Source organism: Pantherophis guttatus, chromosome 4 (assembly GCF_059756535.1).
Source record: "Pantherophis guttatus breed Tessera chromosome 4, ASM5975653v1, whole genome shotgun sequence".
Lineage (NCBI taxonomy): Eukaryota > Metazoa > Chordata > Lepidosauria > Squamata > Colubridae > Pantherophis > Pantherophis guttatus.
This window is the reverse complement of record NC_142066.1, coordinates 120,649,850-120,669,077: the sequence shown is the minus strand read 5'-3', so window position 1 is coordinate 120,669,077 and position 19,228 is coordinate 120,649,850. Positions and strand designations below refer to the sequence as shown.

Sequence of the window (19,228 nt, the reverse complement as noted above, 5' to 3'; positions counted from 1 at the left end):
CAGGGCAGGGTGGGTGGGTTGGGTGAGGGAATGGGCAGGGGCAGGGGCAAGCGGTGAGCAGGCGGGTGGGGGTGGGGCCAGCTAGAGGTGGTATTTGTCAGTCCAAACTACTCAAAATTTCTGCTACTGGTTCAGGTGAACCAGTCCAAACTGCCTGAATACCACCTCTGCACCTGAAGGCAGAACAATAAGCAATGGATGGAAGCTAATCAAGAAGAGAAGCAACTTAAAACTAGGGAGCAATTTCCTGACAGTTAGAACAATTAATCAGTGGAATAATTTGCCTCTAGAAGTCGTGGGTGTTCCAACACTGGAGGTTTTTAAGAAGCGATTGGAAAATCATTTGTCTGAAAATGCTATAGGGTTTCCTGATTGACCAGGGGTTAGATTAGAAGACTTCCAAGGTCCCTTTCAATTCTGTTATTCTGTTAAAATATTGATAAGTGATTTTGGTGGAGTGTTTGTAGTTGCAACAGTAAATTGCAGTAAGAAGTGAACTTCATATAGGGGGTCATTATGAGATGAATTAAAACTAAAATATAAATGTGTTAAGTCATTTAATTATCTTGTTTGCTGAAGCACTGATTGCTGCTGTTGAGAAAATATGCAGTGGACAAGATGCACAAAAGACAACAGGTCAAATTTTACAAAGGGGTAATTTCCTCTACAAAGGAAGGTTACAACATATGAGGACTTCATAGTTTGTGAAAACAAAAAGATTAAGTAGGGACTAGAATTTTTAAAAAGTGGTTATATAAATTCCTTTAACTTTCATACTTTCAAAATCTAAGTTTATATAAAGTAGTCCTCAACTTACAACCACAATTGAGCCTAAAATTTTTATTGCTAAGTGAGATATTTGTTAAGTGAATTTTGCCCTACTTTATGATCTTTCTTGCCACAGTTGTTAAGTGAATCACTGCAGTTCTTAAATTAGTAGCACAGTTGTTAAGTGAATATGGCTTTCCCATTGATTTTGTTTGTCAGGAGGTCGCAAAAGGGAATCACATGTCCCCGGGATACTGCAACAGTCATAAATGCAAGTCAGTTGCCTAGTACCGTGTTCCCCCGAAAATAAGACCAGGTCTTATATTAATTTTTGCTCCAAAAGACGCATTAGGGCTTATTTTCTGGTTAGGTCTTTTTTTTTTTAATTTGATTTATATGCTGCCCTTCTCCGGAGACTCAGGGTGGCTTACAATGTGCTAAGCAATAGCCTTCATTCTTTTGTATATTTATACAGTGTCAGCTTATTGCCCCCACAATTGGGTCCTCAATTTACCTACTTTAGAAAGGATGGAAGGCTGAGTCAACCTTGAGCCTTGGCGAGATTTGAACCTGCAGTAATTGCAGGCAGCTGGTCTTAATAACAGGGTGCTTTAGACCAGTGGTCCCCAACCCCCGGTCCGCGGACCGGTGCCGGGCCATGGAGTACCTGGCACCGGGCCGCGCAGCGGCCGGGGGACATGAACGCTGCAGCGCAAAGGCTCCTGGGCCGTGCGCAATGGGCCGTGCGCAAAAGCTCCTGGGCCGTGCCCCCAGCCCTGTGCGCGCTCAGCGGGCCGCGGCGATAAAAAGGTTGGGGACCACTGCTTTAGACTACTGTACTACCAAGGCTCTTATTTTGGGGGAAATATGGTAGTAAATTCAACCATCTGGCTGACAATCTTAACTAGGGCTTATTTTAGGGGAAGGGCTTATATTATGAGCATCCTGAAAAATCATGCTAGGACTAATTTTCTGGTTGGGTCTTATTTTCGGGGAAACAGGGAATCTGAATTTTGAACATGTGACCATAAAGTTGTTGCAGCAGAAGTAAGTGTAAAAAATGTTTGTAAGTCATTTTTTTCAGTGCCATTGTAACTTTGAATAGTCACTAAATGAACTGTTGTAAGGACTACCTGTAATTATTTTCAAAATCTAATAATACTGTAATTTATATAATTACAGTAAAGTCAAATAATGGGAAATTTTGGTCCAAAAAAAAGTATTTCACACAGAAACAAAATACAGAATTTGCTATCATAAAATGCTGGTTCTTCACCAACTCTGGACAGACTTTAAAGAGTATAAATAAACTAAAGTTGAATAAGATTATATCAGGATCTATTAGTGATGTAAATAATTTGTAATATTCACAATTCAGTATATGTATAAATACCACTTTTTGGAGAAAGTTGTTGTGTTCCTTAGTCCTTGGCTGCTAAAGAAACATGATATTGAATTAAATTGCCTTTGGTCTATTCTAAAAGATCTCTTACAATTATAGCCTAAGACAGAATCATGTCTAGTGAAACTCCAGTGATGCTAAGGGGGTAAACAATGCCAAATTGGTATATACTGCAGCCTTAGCACACTGTCTTTTCCTAGTATTTGGCATATAGTTAGAGGTGGTAGGGGAGGGCAAGTCTAGCACCAAAAGTTCATCTGTGATATGGAATACAGAGAGCCTTGAGGCCACTCCATCTTCACCATCTCATGTTGGAAGTGTCTCCTATGATGAAAGCAAAGTGAGTTGCTTGCATTTATTCGGTCCTTAATGAGTAGGTTTTCATATGTCAGAAAGCCACATTCAGTTTAACACAATTGGAAGTCAATTGGAAAGCCTAGGAGTGAGTTACCATGGAGATGGGGAAAGATAAACACTACTGTACTTCTGACCTCCACTGAAGCTGATTTCTCTACATGACAGCTTAGGTCAAGGGGGCAGCGTGGGAAGCTCATTCCATCGGTACCTCGTCTGTATCTAGCCCAAGGGTAGGAATTGCTATTTCTAGATGAGGCAGTCCATTAACCTTCACAGCCTGTTCTTTCTTTCAAATAGGTGTCAAATATAGGGATGAACCTGAAAGAAATGATGGAAATTAGATGCCTTTGGTTAACCAAGCTTGAATGTGGGTCTACTTAAATATTCCAAAACAGAATAATATCTTTTGGTTTAATTGGACAATGGTCTCTCTCCGCATAAACCATGAAACAAAAATTCCTTAAATGACAGGCAAACATAAAGAAAGGTCTAGAACTACAGCATTTCCTATGCATTTGTTGTTCTCATATTGAAGTTTCACCTAATTGAGATGATCAATAAAATGGGAGAGATGCGGTTGTATACTGTTTTTTTCACCATGTTCTACCTGGAATATTAGGCATATTTTGGGGGCAAAAGCTTCTCTGCTTTAGGATTATGGGTAAATTATGGCATATGTATACCCGTAGAAAATTTATGTCCAAACAGTACCCTAAAAAACAAATAAATGCTGTGCATCTAGACAAACTCTGAAATGATCTGTGAAGAAAATAGTTGGTAAGACTAATCTAAAATTTATGTTCTACTTTTCAGTTGGGAGCTAAAAGCAGCATACATAGTGTTCCTTGCTTCCAGTTTACCTCATAATAATTATGTATGTTAGGCTAATAAGAGAATGATTTGCCTAAGGTTTCCTGAGAGAAGGGCATCTCTATTCCTGATCTAAGAAAAGAAACAGAAATATTGGCTTGACTTTTAAATCAATGTTTAAAGCTTTCCTCCTTTCAACAGCTCAAGTTGTTCCATTTTTTATGGTCTTGGATTTCCAAATACACTTCCATTAATTAATTAATTAATTAATTAATTAATTATTTTCAGGACTACATGGCTGCCTATCTCATATAACGTTTCTAGGCAGCTCACGACAAACCATACAAACATGATTAAAAACAAAATATCTTTCCCTCCAGTCCTGGCCAACAGTCTTCAGCTCAATCCCTATCCTAACCCAATGTTTGGGGAAAAGACAGATCGTCCTAGTGATCTGGAAGGCTATAAGGGTAGGATCACTTAGATTTGAGGTGGGAGACTCTTCCAAAGGGCTAGGGTGGCCAATGAAAATGTGTGACTCTGAGGTCCCATAAAGTGGCAACATTTAAGAGAAAGAATCTGCAGCGTGCCCATACCATGAATGTTGAAGATGGAAATAAGAAAGTATACCATAACAAAACAAGTTTCCTATACATGAGGTTGTTATGCCTGTACTGTAAAGTATTCTTCATTGGTGAAGAAAACAGATCAGTGAGCTACAAGAGAGAAATGAGGTCTTACACCAAATGGAAATAGCCTTATCTCCTCATTACAACCACCAGGTGACATATCCATTTCTCCAGGAATCTTGTAAACATGAGAACTAAGTTAGAAAAGGTAGCTTTCCCATCTCAGAAATTATTTGATGTACAGGCTTCAATTGTCAAAATTTTCAGCAATATTCATGTTGGCTGGATTAATCTAGATATTGGTCACATGTCTGAAGGAACTCAGATTAGGACTGGCTGGTGTAAAGGAATATTCAAACTCCTTGTAATTTACAGAAGTGCATGGATAAATAGCTAGAACAGTTGGAAGGGAAGCATGAAAAGGTCTCATTTTGTTCATCTTTGATACTTCAAAAATCTAATATTGTGTAGTGCATATTGAATTTTTTTTAAAAAATGTGACAGTGTAGACAGTAGTTTTCAACCTTTTCTTCATCATGGACCCCTTTAAATATCTTGTGTGGCCACTAACCATGGCTACAGACCACCAAGATTTAAGGTTTAAATCATCATATTTCTTTAAGCCTTTGTGGACCCCCTGTGATAAGGCCCCCTAGGGGTCCATGAACCACAGGCTGAGAACAGGGGTGAAATCCAGCAAGTTCTGACAGGTTCTGGAGAACTGGTAGTGGAAATTTTGAATAGTTCAGAGAACCAGCAAATGCCACTTCTGGCTGACCCCAGAGTGGGATGGGAATGGGGATTTTGCAGTATCCTTCCCCTGGAGTGGGGTGAGAATTTTGCTGTATCCTTCCCCTGCCACACCCACCAAGCCACGCCCACCAAGCCACACCACGTCCATCAAGCCACGCCCACAGAACCGGTAGTAAAAAGTTTTGGATTTCATCACTGGCTAAGAACCACTGGTATAGACTTTTATGTAACTAATTAATCCACAAGAATAAATCCTGTTGTCATAAATTGGGAAGAAGTAGAGAGCCACATGTATATTGATGAGATATTTTTTAAAAGCTTTTGCTTACTTAAGATGGCTCACTGAAAGTTGATATGTAGATTGAGGCAGCTTGCCTTAAAATACAATTCACAATAGTAAAGCAGAGAATGAACTATTGTAAAAGGATTGGGATTAAAATTTATTTCTTTTTTTTTTTTAACTCTGTAGGGGTAATTAATTAATAAATCAATAAGTATCTAAAAGAAAACTGTCAGATAACTTTTCTTGTACTTTTTCAAAGGGAACATTGTTATGAAATAGTTTTCTGCATTTGTTGCCCAAAGTTAGATAAAACTGATAAATCTAAATGTATATTTTATTATTTTATTAAACACTATTTTAAAATATTAGGATTAATTTGCATTTAAACAAGGTATATAAACTATATAGATAAAATGTGTCCTAAGGCATAGAAAAGGTATAGAAGGTATAGAAAAATATATGATCATAAATTATGTAAAAGACTGACAAATGTGGAAAAATATCTCATTAAAATATGTTAATACATAATGATTTCCCTATGACAGAATAGTATAATATTTGCTCCTGATTCATTCATGCTTATTTGTTATCAAGCAGAGTATAAAATTATTCTAGCTTTTACTATTTAAAGGCAACTTCTTTAACCAAGTTTCATTCAGAACTATTTCTATTGTACTATCATGGATAAGAGAGATGGCTTCCTACTTGAAAAATAATCTATTAAAACTACTATAATAAGACATAAGAATTTTACACTTTCAGTGGCAGTATCTCAAAGCATTGAATAGATTTTGCCTAAAGATGAAAAATGTTTTTTTTCTAATCACAGCTTGAAGAAGATTTTGTTTTGGCTCCTGGTTTCCCATCTCCTCCCAATCTGGATTATATTGGCTACCACAAGTATATTGATGAAATGTTGCCTGCTGAAAGTCCTATATTGTATGGTCTCCATCCTAATGCCGAGATAGATTTCTTAACAGTTCTGACTGATAACCTATTCAAAACTCTGCTGGAAATGCAACCCAGAAATCTGCTTGCTGGAGAAATTATAGGAGAGTCATTAGAAGAAAAGGTGAGACTGTTGTGTTCTGCTAATGTTTATTCCATAACACCTTCACAGAACCGCAGTAATACATAATTTTAATGGTATCAGAATTAAAACTTTGTTCCTCCTGAACATAAATGTTTGACAAGTAGGGATGTGAGAATTCCATAAAGTGTTCCAAATAGGGAAGAATTAGTTTTAGTCTATGCTTAAACGGAAACATTTATTTTAGTTATTTCCATCCATATGGAATGAAGCAGAAGCGGGGAGTGGGTGGCATGGAGACAAGAAGAAAAAGTCATGGACATTGATGATGGTTCAGAGGAGGTAGAAAAAGGAAGACTTTGAGAGATCAGGTAGACCACACCAGGAACAGCTGAGGGAAGGAAGAGCGACAAGGGCAGTTCATACAACTAACCTTTATAGCCCAATAATACCCACTCTAATTTTGTTTTATTTGAACAACCAAAATATTTTGTTTTTTCTTTATGCTATTAACTACAGTTAATTCCATCAGTTTAGCCGAACCTCTGTATTGTAATATTCTGATCTGAGTCTGAAACAAAATGCATTTTCTGTTTCAGGCTTATCCCAAATGGCAAGGAATATCTATATCCCTGTATTTTTTTTAATGCACTGTTCTGCATGTTCAACACATATTCCAACCAGCGCTTGCTTTATAGAGCATGATTAAATGTAAACAAAATGCATACCTGGTAATTTTACTTTGCATTTATAAGGTGAAAAATGTACTGGATGAAATTTTGGAAAAGCTGCCGGAAGAATTTAATTTAGCTGAGATAATGCAAAAGTCTGCTATACGAAGCCCATATATTCTTGTGTGTTTTCAAGAATGTGAGAGAATGAATATTCTCATTAGAGAGATACGGCGATCAATAAAACAACTAGACCTTGGATTAAAAGTAAGGAATATATTGCATTATTGTTATTAAACAATAATCCGCCTACCTTACCATGGGATACTCTCTATATACATGTACTATAAAGGGAAAAAATGGATCTTAAACTGGGATTGTAAATTTAAATGTTTCTTTTGGTTCAAATTTCTAGGGTGAGCTAACATTTTCATCTAGTATGGAAACTTTACAATCATCACTCTTCTATGACCAGGTACCAGATGCATGGTCCAGTCTGGCTTACCCATCTACTTACAGTCTTGCACAATGGTAAATGCATGTCTTTAAGAAATGGACCTCTTTATTTATATTATAAATCATAAATTGTATTTTTGAAAGCAAAAAAAGCATTATTTAAATTTCAAAAATGGTTTTGAACCTTAAAACAAGCATAACTACATTTTGCATGTCCTATGACATTTTTAAGCCTCAAAATTTAAAAGATGAAGAGTTTCTAAAATTTCTAGATCATGTATTCATCTGTCCTAAATTTAGCATATATTTTCTTGTTTATTAAAAGGTAATATACTTCGTATGCAACACGCAACTCCACACAACTTGTATCTACTACCAATAACCAATACTATATATGTTAAAGTGATATAAATTATATAATGCAGATTATTCCCCAAATTAATTTCTTATGCACCTGTGTTTACCACTGCTATATTTTTATTCAGGTTTAATGGCCTTCTTTTGCGATGCCGAGAACTTGATACCTGGACACAAGATCTTGTACTTCCTGCAGTAGTGTGGCTTTCAGGTTTCTTTAATCCTCAATCTTTTTTGACCGGTATGTTAATATTGATTCATGATATTTAAATGTCAAGCAAAACATGCTGCATAATAGGGCTACAATTTTAAAATAATTTTGAAGAATTTTTTTAACGGCTAGTTTCCTTAAAATGTCACAAAGTTCAAACATCACCAATTATGTCACGTGGTGAGTAGGCAGCCATATGCATCAATTGACTGAGCAAGTGACCAAATGTATGAATGAATACAACTTATTTAAAAACTTATCAATAGCTCAGATGATGGAAATCCAACTGACAGATGATATAAGACACACTGGCATGCTGAACAGGCTTGTGCCCACTTTACTTTTTTATGAGTGGAAAAGTAGTGTGATTTCTAATAATGTATCAAAAGTCACATAGGTACATGTAGGTCATGGATAGACATTTGATGCTAAACCATATTATGTCATACAAATTGCATCTTTAGAATCAAATTTTTACAAGAAAAGGGAAACTGCAAAGTATCAGAAGCTGTTTCAGTATTAAAAATATATTAGTTTGCAATAATTCCTAAAAAATTACCTTCAATGCCAAGACAAACATAACTTACATTTTTTAAATGCCCTAAATTACACAAAATTGACTTTTCCTTAATAAAACTGGATTTATTTCTACAAAATTGGATTAAATATTTTTTCCTCAGGAATAATATTCTGCATTTCCCATATTTACATGGCCTTATTAGCTATTGAAAGCAAATTTGGCCTTCCGGCGGTGACGTCAACATGTTAGGGACGAAAGGAACGGTGCTCCATTTCCAAAGCCCCTAATATCCTCGCTGCGGGTGCTGATTTCGGCACTACCGACCCCGTAGAGGTCGGTAGAAGAAGGGGAAATTTCTGAGGACCTCAGGGAGGGCGGCAATCCCCCCGAAGGTTCAGGATAACTCCTCTAACTCAGAACGAGGAAGAACCAGCAACCCAGCTGGCCAGAAACGCTGACAGCTGTTAAGAGGGAAGCGAAGATTGAAATAGAAAAGCATCGGTGAAAACAGAAGTGAGGATTAAAGATTGAAAAGATATATCTGCATTTTCTAACGGTTGGGAGAAAGCGGGCAGAAGGAACCCTTGAGTAAAAGAGGAGAAAGAGAAGCGGCGATCAATAAGTGAAGGGGAGGAATCCATATTGAAAGTGACAGCGCGTAATCTGGTAGTCAGTGGAATCTGAAAGAATCCAGAGGGAATACGGTTGAACGAAATGTGTGATTGATAACCAGAGCTTTATAACAAAAAGCTGCGAGAGCAAAGGTCTCTGAAAACTTAAAAGACTTAACGGGAGGACTTTTAGAGCCCCGGATATCCATAGAAGAAAGGACGGTGAAGCCATATTGAGCAACGGCAGGGAGAACGCAGTCAACTTAGAATTTATAACATTGTTGCCAATACTTACTGGACAATTCAGATAAAGGCTTCCTTAACAGGATCGAGTTTATTGATCGAGTTAATTGGATAATTGGATAATAAAGTAACGGGACTATTGGATTGAGTTATTTGGGGAAGCAGACGCTTGATACTTTTGGCGCACGATCGGTGTGTATTGGACAAAAAGTAAAGTAAAGGAAGGAAAAAGTACGATCGGACGTGAAATACATTGGATTTATAATTTTTGTTTCTGCCACGGCTTATCCCGGTGAGGACTTGAACTGAGGATTACAGAACAAGTGGATAATACATGGATATATTATATTGAAACTATTGACAGTTGAAAGGAAGTGGACTTGAACTATAATTGGATATTTGATATAAAGATTGCCAGAATACAAGATACTACCAAGACCAACTACTAATTACCAACAGTGACTAAGAAGTAATATTTGGTGTATATATACTCACTGCTTTGGAAATAATGTTATGACTGCATAACATTACCTTATACTTATCTTGTACCCATTAAGTGAATTATTGCCTTATTAATTTGTTTTTATATATTTATATATTTAGAATCAAAGATATATACTCTATTATAGCTAAATATAATTTCTATTAATTTGTCTTTATATAGTTAGAATCTCAATGATTTGTTAATTTGTCTTAATACAACTAGAATCAAAGATCCGGATTATATTATACTTATCATAGCTATATTATAATTACAAAAGTATATCCATATACGTATGTTATATAAATTAAAATAAATTGGATAAATTAGATAAGTAAGATAAATATTTAGACAATTGCTTAAGGAATCTACGTTTGACATATGATTGCATAGTATGACCTTATTTATAAGAAGTGTATATTAATAGATTAAGTGATATATCAATTTGATCTATATATAGTTAGTATTAAAGATTTAGTCCATAGTATATTAGATACATTTATATTAACCACATCCCTTTACCTTCTGAGAGAAATCATATAGCACTTACTCCCTACTTACTAATATACCACTTACTCAAATACTTAATACCAGGGAGAATTAGCTGATGGATTGCTAGAACGCTACATTTTTCCCTTGACCCTCCCACTTAGCTTCCCATGCTGATTGATTTATAAGTACAAAGGAGCCTGGAAAAAAGCGAAAAATAAATTTGGATGAAATTTTAAAACAGACCTAGAAATATTGACCAGTATATGAAAATCTGGGAAAGAATAAAAAAAGAGATAATAATGGCGACCACAAGTATAACGACAACAGCTAAAATAAGTAAGAAAACACCATCGAGCCAAATGATACTTATGACCTCACCAGCTCAACAGAAAGTAATTGAAACCACAGAAAAGGAGAAGATGAGCCCTGCCCTACAAAACATCCACTCCGCATTAGCAATGATCCAGGAAGGCATGAATAGAATGCAGGAAACCATGGCACATAATCATGAAGAGACCAAGAAAAATCATGAAGAATTGAGGTCAGATGTGAGTGAAATTAAAGATAACATCAAAAATATGGATGAGAAGATAGAACAAATTCAGCAAAACATAACAGAAAACGAGCAGAGGATCCAAAAGGTGGAAGAAAGAGTAGAATATGCGACCAACAGAATGGAAAGAATGGAACAAGATCAAGGGGCATTTAATAAGGAAACTGAGGACGCATTAACCTATCTGGAAATGGAAAAGGCATCATTCTACTTACGGTTTCAAAATGTAGAAGAGCAGAAGGATGAGGATCTAAGTGAAATAATGATTGAGATATTGGCAAAGGCAACCCAGGTGGATAAGGATGAACTGCAAAATGGAATGGATGAAATATATAGAGTGTACACGAACTACGCAAGAAGAAACAAATTACCCAAAGAAATTCACATAAGATTCATGAAAAAATCTATTAAGGAAGAGATCTACAGGAAGATGAGGGAAGAGACAATCATGCACAAGGAAAGAGAAATCATAACTCTCAAACAAATACCAAGAAGAACGAGAGATCAAAGAAGAAATTATAATTTCCTGACCACCCAGCTAAATAAATTTAAAATAAAATTCCGCTGGCTACTACCAGAAGGCCTACTTATCTCCTGGGATGAAAGAAAGTACAAGATTGATAATCTGGAAAAAGCTCAAGAATTCTTTGACCAGCACTTTACAATGGAACAGGAGACAAGGAGAGAAGCGGAACCCGGGACACGGCGGATGGAGAAGGAAGAAAAAGATCAGGAAGAGGCAAAAAGATTGGAGAGAGAAAGAATGGAGAGAGAGGGAGCGAGGGAAAAGACTCAAAGAGTTACCAGAAACACAACAAAGTTGAAAATCACAAATAGATAAACTCGATAGAGATGGAAGGAGAAATAAAAATTATATCAATTAATATAAACGGACTCAACTCCCCAAGGAAAAGGAAATATATATTTACGAAATTGCAAAAATTGGACTTAGATGTGATAACTTTACAAGAAGTACACGTTAAAAGACAGCAACAAATATTGTTGGAGAATCAAAAATTAGGAAAATTATTCACATCCCTAGGAGATAATAATAAGAGAGGAGTGGCAACTTATGTCAAAAACCATTTAAAAGCTAAACAGATATATACAGATTCGGAAGGACGTATTTTAATAACTGAAATACAAACAGAAACAAAGAAAATATTGCTAGCTTCTATCTATGCACCTAATGGAAACCAGAGAGAATTTTACAAGAAACTACATGATACAATTAAAGATTTGGAGTACGAAAATATCTGTGTTGTCGGAGACTTCAACGCAATCGTGAATATACAAGATGACTGTCGAAGTAATAAACAAAGTAAGACTTGAAAAAGAATCTTACCGGATACATTTAAGAATATGACTGAAGAATTGCAATTACATGATGGATGGAGAGAGGCCAACAAACAAACCAAACAATATACCTTCTACTCAAATCCACACCAGTTATGGTCTCGGATTAACATGGCCTGGATGACGCCAGACCTCAGGAAGGATCTACAAGCCATCGAAATTATACCGAATACATGGGCCGACCATAATCCTATAAAAATAACATGGAGAGGACAGCGAAAGCAGAAGAGGTGGATGATGGACACCAGAGTAATAAAAGATAGAGATTATGTGCAGATGATGGAGAACGAACTTAGAATATTTTATCAAATAAACACAAAGGAGCAGGCTTCAGTACAGAATCTGTGGGACACTACTAAGGCCTATATAAGAGGCCTCACAATGGCATACACAGCAAAAAAAAATAAAGATAAACAACAAAAGAGGAAAAAATTAATGGAAGAACTCAACATATATGAGTCACAATTACAGAAACAGCCTGACGACAAAACAACAAGGGAAAAATTGAATCGTACTAAACATGAGTTGAACTTAATTACACAAGCAGAAATCGCACAGAAAATGAAAATGGCCAAGCAGAAATACTTTGAATATGCAAACAAAACAGGTCGCTGGCTGGCATACAGACTGAAGAAAGAGAGGGAAAAAAGAATAATATACCAATTGCAGGATGAAACAGAACAACTATATAGTATGAATTTAGATAAAAAACGTATAGTAAGGGAATTCTATCAAAACCTCTACACTTGGGGCTTCCGGTCTGGCTTCCATAGCCACCAGACAGTCCTCTGAGACCGCCAGCCCCGTTGCCTGTAAAGAGCCGCCTTTACATCTGAAAGGCGGCTCGAAAAACTCCATTTCCTGAAGGAAATGTGAGACAGAGCAGGCGAGGGCAGGTAGAGCCCTCTGCGAAGTCCCCAGAGTTCTTTTTTTACTCTTGGAGACGAGCAGGTTGTGGCTCCCTATTTCCACTCGCCGCTGCTCCGGGCTTCAGGAGAACTCTGCCTTTTTGCAGAGCTAGACGCTGGAACCGGACCAATCAACGAAATTAACAGATGGACTAATTAAAAGGGACGAGATTTGGACTTGGGACCCTAAATCGCAAGTATTTTTAATGATTTTACAAGCGTTTTAGAGTGAAGGAAAAAAAGTTTAAAATGGCGACTGCTGAGGCTTGAGAAGAAGAAGAAAGCCGAAAGTGAAAGTCCTTCCGTAACAAGCTACAAAGTAGCGGAATAAACAGTGCTGGCTAGAATCTGGAAGAAAAATATCTATTTTAAGTTTCTTTTTTCTTGGAGATTTGTTCTTGATCTTGTTTGGGGAAAAGTTTTCTTTCTTTAAAAAGAGTTTGTGTGGCAAGATGGCGTTAAAACTAATAAAGCCTGACAAACAAGCAGTGGGGGGGTGTTCCCCCATTTACAATTATGTGAACAAGTTCTGAGCTTACAGACTCAGCAGAATGGCTTTAATTTAAAAGAATTTGTCCAGGAGGAAATGGCAAGATATCACGAGACTGTGAACCAGAAACTTGAAAAATTTAGGCAAGAAATTAAAGAAATGATACAACTAAAGTATGATAATTTGCAACGAAAGATTGTAACAGTGACTAATGCTTTTTCAGAAATTGTTATAAAGATGGATACAAATATCAAGTTATTAGAGTCTAAAATGGAGGAAGTTGATGATAAGATTAATAATTTGGACAATAAAATACAAATAATTGAAAATGATTTGACAAATATTCAAGACAATAGTTTAGAAGTAAAGTCTAAAAAGGAAGCTGCTCATGAGACTTACAATGCAGAAGATATAAAGCAAGGGATTGAAAAAGAAATTACAATGATGAAATACAGGCTCGCAGAATTTGCGGTTAGAATGAGAGGGTTATAGGAAAATAATAGAGATGATTTAAGAAAAATATCTGCTCAAGTTCTGGCCGGGATTTTAAAGGTTCATCCTGAGGAGGTATCTTGTAAGATTGACAAGGCTTATAGAGTAAATTCTTGGATTGCAAAGTAAAGGCAATTGCCTAGAGATGTGGTCATTTACTTCACAGACAAAGAAATAAGAAATGATATTGTGCAAAAATCTTTTAATTCTACTCTACAATTGTATGGAAGAAAGATCTGGATATATAAAGAGTTGCTGCCTAAGATTCTAAAAGATAGAAAGAAATTTGGATTTTTGGTGACTGAGCTAAAGAAACAAAATATCCCATTCAGGTGGGATGTTCCAGTTGGTATAATATTGAGATATCAAGGAGAAAGGTATCAGCTAAATACTGTTGAAAAAGCGGAAGAATTTTACTACAAGGTTCTCCAAAAGCAAAATCAACAAGAGATAGAAATTCAAAATAAACAAAAGGAGGTGGAAGTAATGGAAAAACAACAAGTTACAGAGGTCCCCGTAGATGAGCTGCTTCTGGATTCTCCTTCAGAGGTCTCAGCTGGACTATTTATAAATACAAGAGAGGCGGCTCTGGATTCTAAAGTGATGACTTATCAAGTTACAGACCAGCATGGAAATCAATCAGTCGATATAAAAGTCATAGAACCAGAATGGAGATTTAAGCCACAAAAGCAAAACCAACAAGATCAAGTTATAGATCAGCATGAAAACCAAACAGTTGATATACAATTTATAGAAAGGAAATCAGGATGGAGATCTAACCCACAAAAAGTCAAGAAAAGAAGAAGCAGGTCACGCAAAAACAAAAATTTTTAAACCAAACAACAGTGTAATGCCAGTTATTTAAGAGATGATTGAATATACGAAAAGATAGTTGAGGCGAAGTATTGGTTTATATTATCCTGAGGAGAGTGACAGACTTCTGCAGTGCTGTACTTTTGGGATGTGAAAAGGGCCTTAAACTGAAATGATTGGAACTATCTTTTTTTTTTTTTTGGACTCTTTGATAAATATACTACGTTTATGTTGAGCTACAAGGCGAGAGAGTTATGGAATTGGGGCACGCAGATGATCTGGCTGTTACCCTATTATGGTGGTTGGAATTAATAATTTGGATAAAAGACACCTCTATAGACACTATATGGAATACAAATATAAAGTCACTCGGGTGGTTGTTTTTTTTTTTTTTATGAAGATATTTGCTATTGATGGGGGCAGATGGTAATTGAAGATACCGAACATACTGTTGGAATTAGGATGTGATGTTACCCTAATATGGGTGATGGATTTTACAATCCAGCTGAAAGACATTACAGAAGATATTATATGGACTACAAGCTTAAAGTCTTTTTTTAAGAGGATTTTATTTACATAAGGGAATATTTTTTAGTGGTGTGGGCAGAAGAATAAAAATATTATGAATTATTAAGTATGGTAGTCTTGTAGGAAAGTGGGTGGAGACAGGTTAGTTTATTGATTGTTTAGTTTAAGAAAAGGGATATTATGTTTAGATATGAATATATCTAAAAGATCTGAGTTAAGAGATATAACGATGGGGTTGAAGGAAATGGGTAGACTATGAATTGAATAAATGTTAAATTAGGATTTATTATTTAGTTTTATAGCGGAAGGTTGCTTTGAAATGTTATATTAATATACATAAAAGATTTGATTTAAGAGATATATGTATGGGGGGTAGAAAAAGGGTAGATTATGAGCAGAAATCGCTAAACTGGGAGATATAATATTATTATGCTAAATTAGGAGTTATTATATAATGTTATAGTAGAATGTCATTTTGAAATGTATAGTATAAGGGGGATATGATAATATTATTACAAAAAAAGGGTCAGCATATGGGGATGGAGTAAGGGGATGGTAAAGTATTATATAATCTGTTATGAATTTGGGTTTTATTATGAAGAAGCCACAGGGGGAGGGGAGGGGAGGGGGGGTTAGGGAGGAGGGGGGAAAAAGGGAGGAAAAATTTTGTATTTGAAAAACTTTTTCAATAAAAAAAAAAAACTTCTACACACAAGAAGAGACTCAAGACCAAGATATTATGGAATACCTACAAAAAGCAAATATCCAGAAATTAGAGGAATCCCACAGAGAAATACTGAATAAACCAATAACAATGATGGAGTTGATGGAAGCCCGAAAGAAACAGAAGAACAACAAAGTCCCAGGTCCGGATGGAATTCCAATGGAATTTTATAAAAACTGCCAGTCTGCAATAGACGAACTACTACTACAAGTTCTCAATGAGGCACTGCTGGAAGCAGAAACACCTAAATCTTGGGCCGAAACAATTATCTCACTCATCCCCAAAGAAGATACGGATCCGACTAAAGTCCAAAATTATAGACCCATCTCGCTGTTAAATGTGGATTATAAACTATTCACGACAATTATAGCACAGAGGCTGAAAACAATTATACATAATTATATACACCCCGACCAAAATGGTTTTGTCCCAAGGAGACAAATAAAAAACAACATGAGGACAATAATAAACGTTCTGGAATACTACGAGCAAAACATCAATAATCAGGTAGCGCTAATCTTTCTCGACGCGCAAAAGGCGTTCGACAATTTGAATTGGAAAATTGGAAATTGGAAATTATAGCACAACTGCAGATTATGAATTTCGGCGACAAATTCCTGAAAATGATTAAGAAAATATATTCTTCCCAGACAGCGAGAATTATAATTAATGGAGATATGACCGAAAAAATAAGCATCCAAAAAGGGGGTAAGACAAGGATGCCCAATATCGCCTCTACTGTTTATAATCTCACTGGAAGTCCTTCTAAAGGAAGTAAGAAAGGAAGAAGAAATAAAAGGACTGAAGATAAAGAATGAGGAGTATAAATTACAGGCTTTCGCAGATGATGTGGTCTTCATAGTGGAACAGCCGGAAGTAGTGGGAGTCAAATTATTAGAGAAGATAGAGGAGTATGGCAAAGTGGCGGGGCTTAAGATCAATAAACAAAAAACCAAAGTCTTGACCAAAAATATGACAATGACACAAGAGGAAAAATTAGAAGAAGAATTAGGAATGCAAATTGTGAAGAAAGTAAAATATTTGGGAATCTGGCTTACTACAAAAGCAACAACTATTAGAGAGGACAATTACACTAAATTGATGAAGCAAATTAGAAAAGACTTGGAAAGATGGAAATAAGGTACAACTATCATTTCTTGGCAGAATAGCGTCTGTAAAGATGAACATATTACCAAAACTCCTATATCTCTTCCAAGTGATACCAATTGGTCCGGGAAAAGATTTCTTTAAGGATCTCAACAAGACAATAATGAAATACATCTGGCAAGGAAAGAAAGCTAGAATTAAAATAAGATGCTTATAGGACACAAAGGAGAAGGGAGGCCTAGGTCTACCAGACTGGGAGCTATATTACAAGGTGGCGGCGTTGAATTGGATCAGAGAATGGATAGATCTATCAAATAGGAGAACGCTATACTTAGAGGGATTTGATCTGAGTCGAGGTTGGCATGCCTTTCTGTGGGAAGGCACAGACAAGCAACATCCGTACTTCCAGAGACATGTAATAAGAGGTGCACTATATAAAACATGGCAAGGTATCAGAAGGCAACACTAAAGTAAAATCCCACGATGGTTGTCGCCTATGGAGGCGCTAATTTATCCAAACAGTATAGAAATAGGAAAGATGCGGAAATATCAAGAATTGTTGAGTAGTGAGGGAGACCTACTTACGAGACAAGAACTGGAAAGACGAGGCATTATGATTGATTGGTGGCCATACCTTCAAATTGAGTCAAAATATACAGCAGACCGGAGACATTATGATTTTCAAAGCCAACCAAGTGAACTAGATAAAATTTTAAAAGGCACAGATGAGAAAATAATATCTAAAATTTATGGATATTTAATAAGGTATAAATTAGAGGAGGAAACAGTGAAAGAAAACATGGTAAGCTGGGCAAGAAATATAGGTCACAATATAGAGTTGGACAGATGGGACAAGCTATGGGCAGAAAATTATAAGATGACACTGTCGATTCCATACAAAGAAAATTTATACAAGATATTTTATAGATGGCACCTTCCTCCGGCACGTTTGGCTAAAATGTTTCCAAACACATCACCAATGTGTTGGAAGTGCAAGACACAAATGGGGACATATTACCATCTCTGGTGGTCTTGCAGGAAGGCACAACGCTACTGGCAAGAGATTAAGAGAATAATTGAAGAAACAATGAGGCAAAGTGTAGAAATGAAACCAGAATTCTTTCTATTTGGAATGATTACACCACAGTGTACCAAGGAGATAAAACATCTTACCATCCACATATTGACAGTGGTACGTATAGTGTACGCTCAGAATTGGAAATTCGAGATAATACCAACAGAAGAAAAAATAATAACAAAAATAAATGAATGCGCAGAGATGGATAGGCTCACAAAAGAGCTCCAAGATAAAGAGAACACTGACTTTTATTTAGTTTGGCAAAAATGGTACGCATGGTTAGAAAGAAGGATAGGGCCAACAACATAGGACATTAGGAGAACATAACTCAAGAATTGTAGAAATAGATACATGAGATGAGCCGTAGGATTGTATAAATAAATGGTTAATATGATAGTAGAAAGATACTGCTGAACCTCACTGAATGTATTAAGGTGTAAGCAAGTAAATTTGTAAATAGTATGATTTAAAAAAAAAAAAAGAAAGAAAGCAAATTTGGTGCAGTTTTTTTTTTTTTAAATTTGATTTATATGCCGCCCTTCTCCGGAGACTCAGGGTGGCTTACAATGTGCTAAGCAATAGCCTTCATTCTTTTGTATATTTATACAAAGTCAGCTTATTGCCCCCACAACTGGGTCCTCAATTTACCTACCTTAGAAAGGATGGAAGGCTGAGTCAACCTTGAGCCTTGGCGACATTCGAACCTGCAGTAATTGCAGGCAGCTGGTCTTAATAACAGGGTGCTTTAGACCACTGTACTACAAGGCTCTTTTATTAAGTATTATTAATCCCACTTTAGGCATACTACCATGAGCCAGTAGCTTTCCCTCAATCCTAGTAAGAAAGAAAAAAAATCACCGTCAAAAAAAGGGGAAGGGGAAAATATCCATAGTAATAAGTATGCAACCCATAAAATAAGCTGTACTATTCATCTCTTCTTGAAAGCCATTATGCAAACTACAGCACGGAAAAACAATTGGTCTCTGGATAAAATGTGCTTGACTACTGATGTTACCAAAAAGAGTAGAGAAGATTATGGTCATCCACCTAGAGAAGGTGCATATATTTTTGGACTTTACATGGAAGGTAAGTTTATTAAAATTCT

The 19,228-nt window shown here is 36.2% G+C and overlaps 2 protein-coding genes across 5 annotated transcripts in view; both read left to right on the top strand.

The window, feature by feature from the left end:
* Positions 1-19,228, top strand: part of DNAH11 (dynein axonemal heavy chain 11) — a 179,008-nt gene that overhangs the window by 158,702 nt on the left and 1,078 nt on the right. For all 4 annotated transcript variants that reach the window (XM_060685695.2, XM_034402384.3, XM_034402387.3 and 1 more), the window contains 5 exons: positions 5,832-6,074; positions 6,788-6,970; positions 7,119-7,234; positions 7,645-7,757; positions 19,069-19,209. In XM_060685695.2, the coding sequence (XP_060541678.2) occupies positions 5,832-6,074; positions 6,788-6,970; positions 7,119-7,234; positions 7,645-7,757; positions 19,069-19,209 (796 nt within the window). The remainder of the gene's footprint in view (positions 1-5,831; positions 6,075-6,787; positions 6,971-7,118; positions 7,235-7,644; positions 7,758-19,068; positions 19,210-19,228) is intronic.
* LOC148114330 (uncharacterized) lies at positions 10,049-12,473 on the top strand. Its single transcript, XM_087892704.1, has one exon. The coding sequence runs from the start codon at positions 10,338-10,340 to the stop codon at positions 11,466-11,468; it is 1,131 nt and encodes a 376-aa protein (XP_087748830.1). The 5' UTR covers positions 10,049-10,337; the 3' UTR covers positions 11,469-12,473.

Excerpts from the sequence above, each read along its gene's own strand:
- LOC148114330 (XM_087892704.1), top strand. The coding sequence starts at position 10,338 with ATGAAAATCTGGGAAAGAATAAAAAAAGAGATAATAATGGCGACCACA.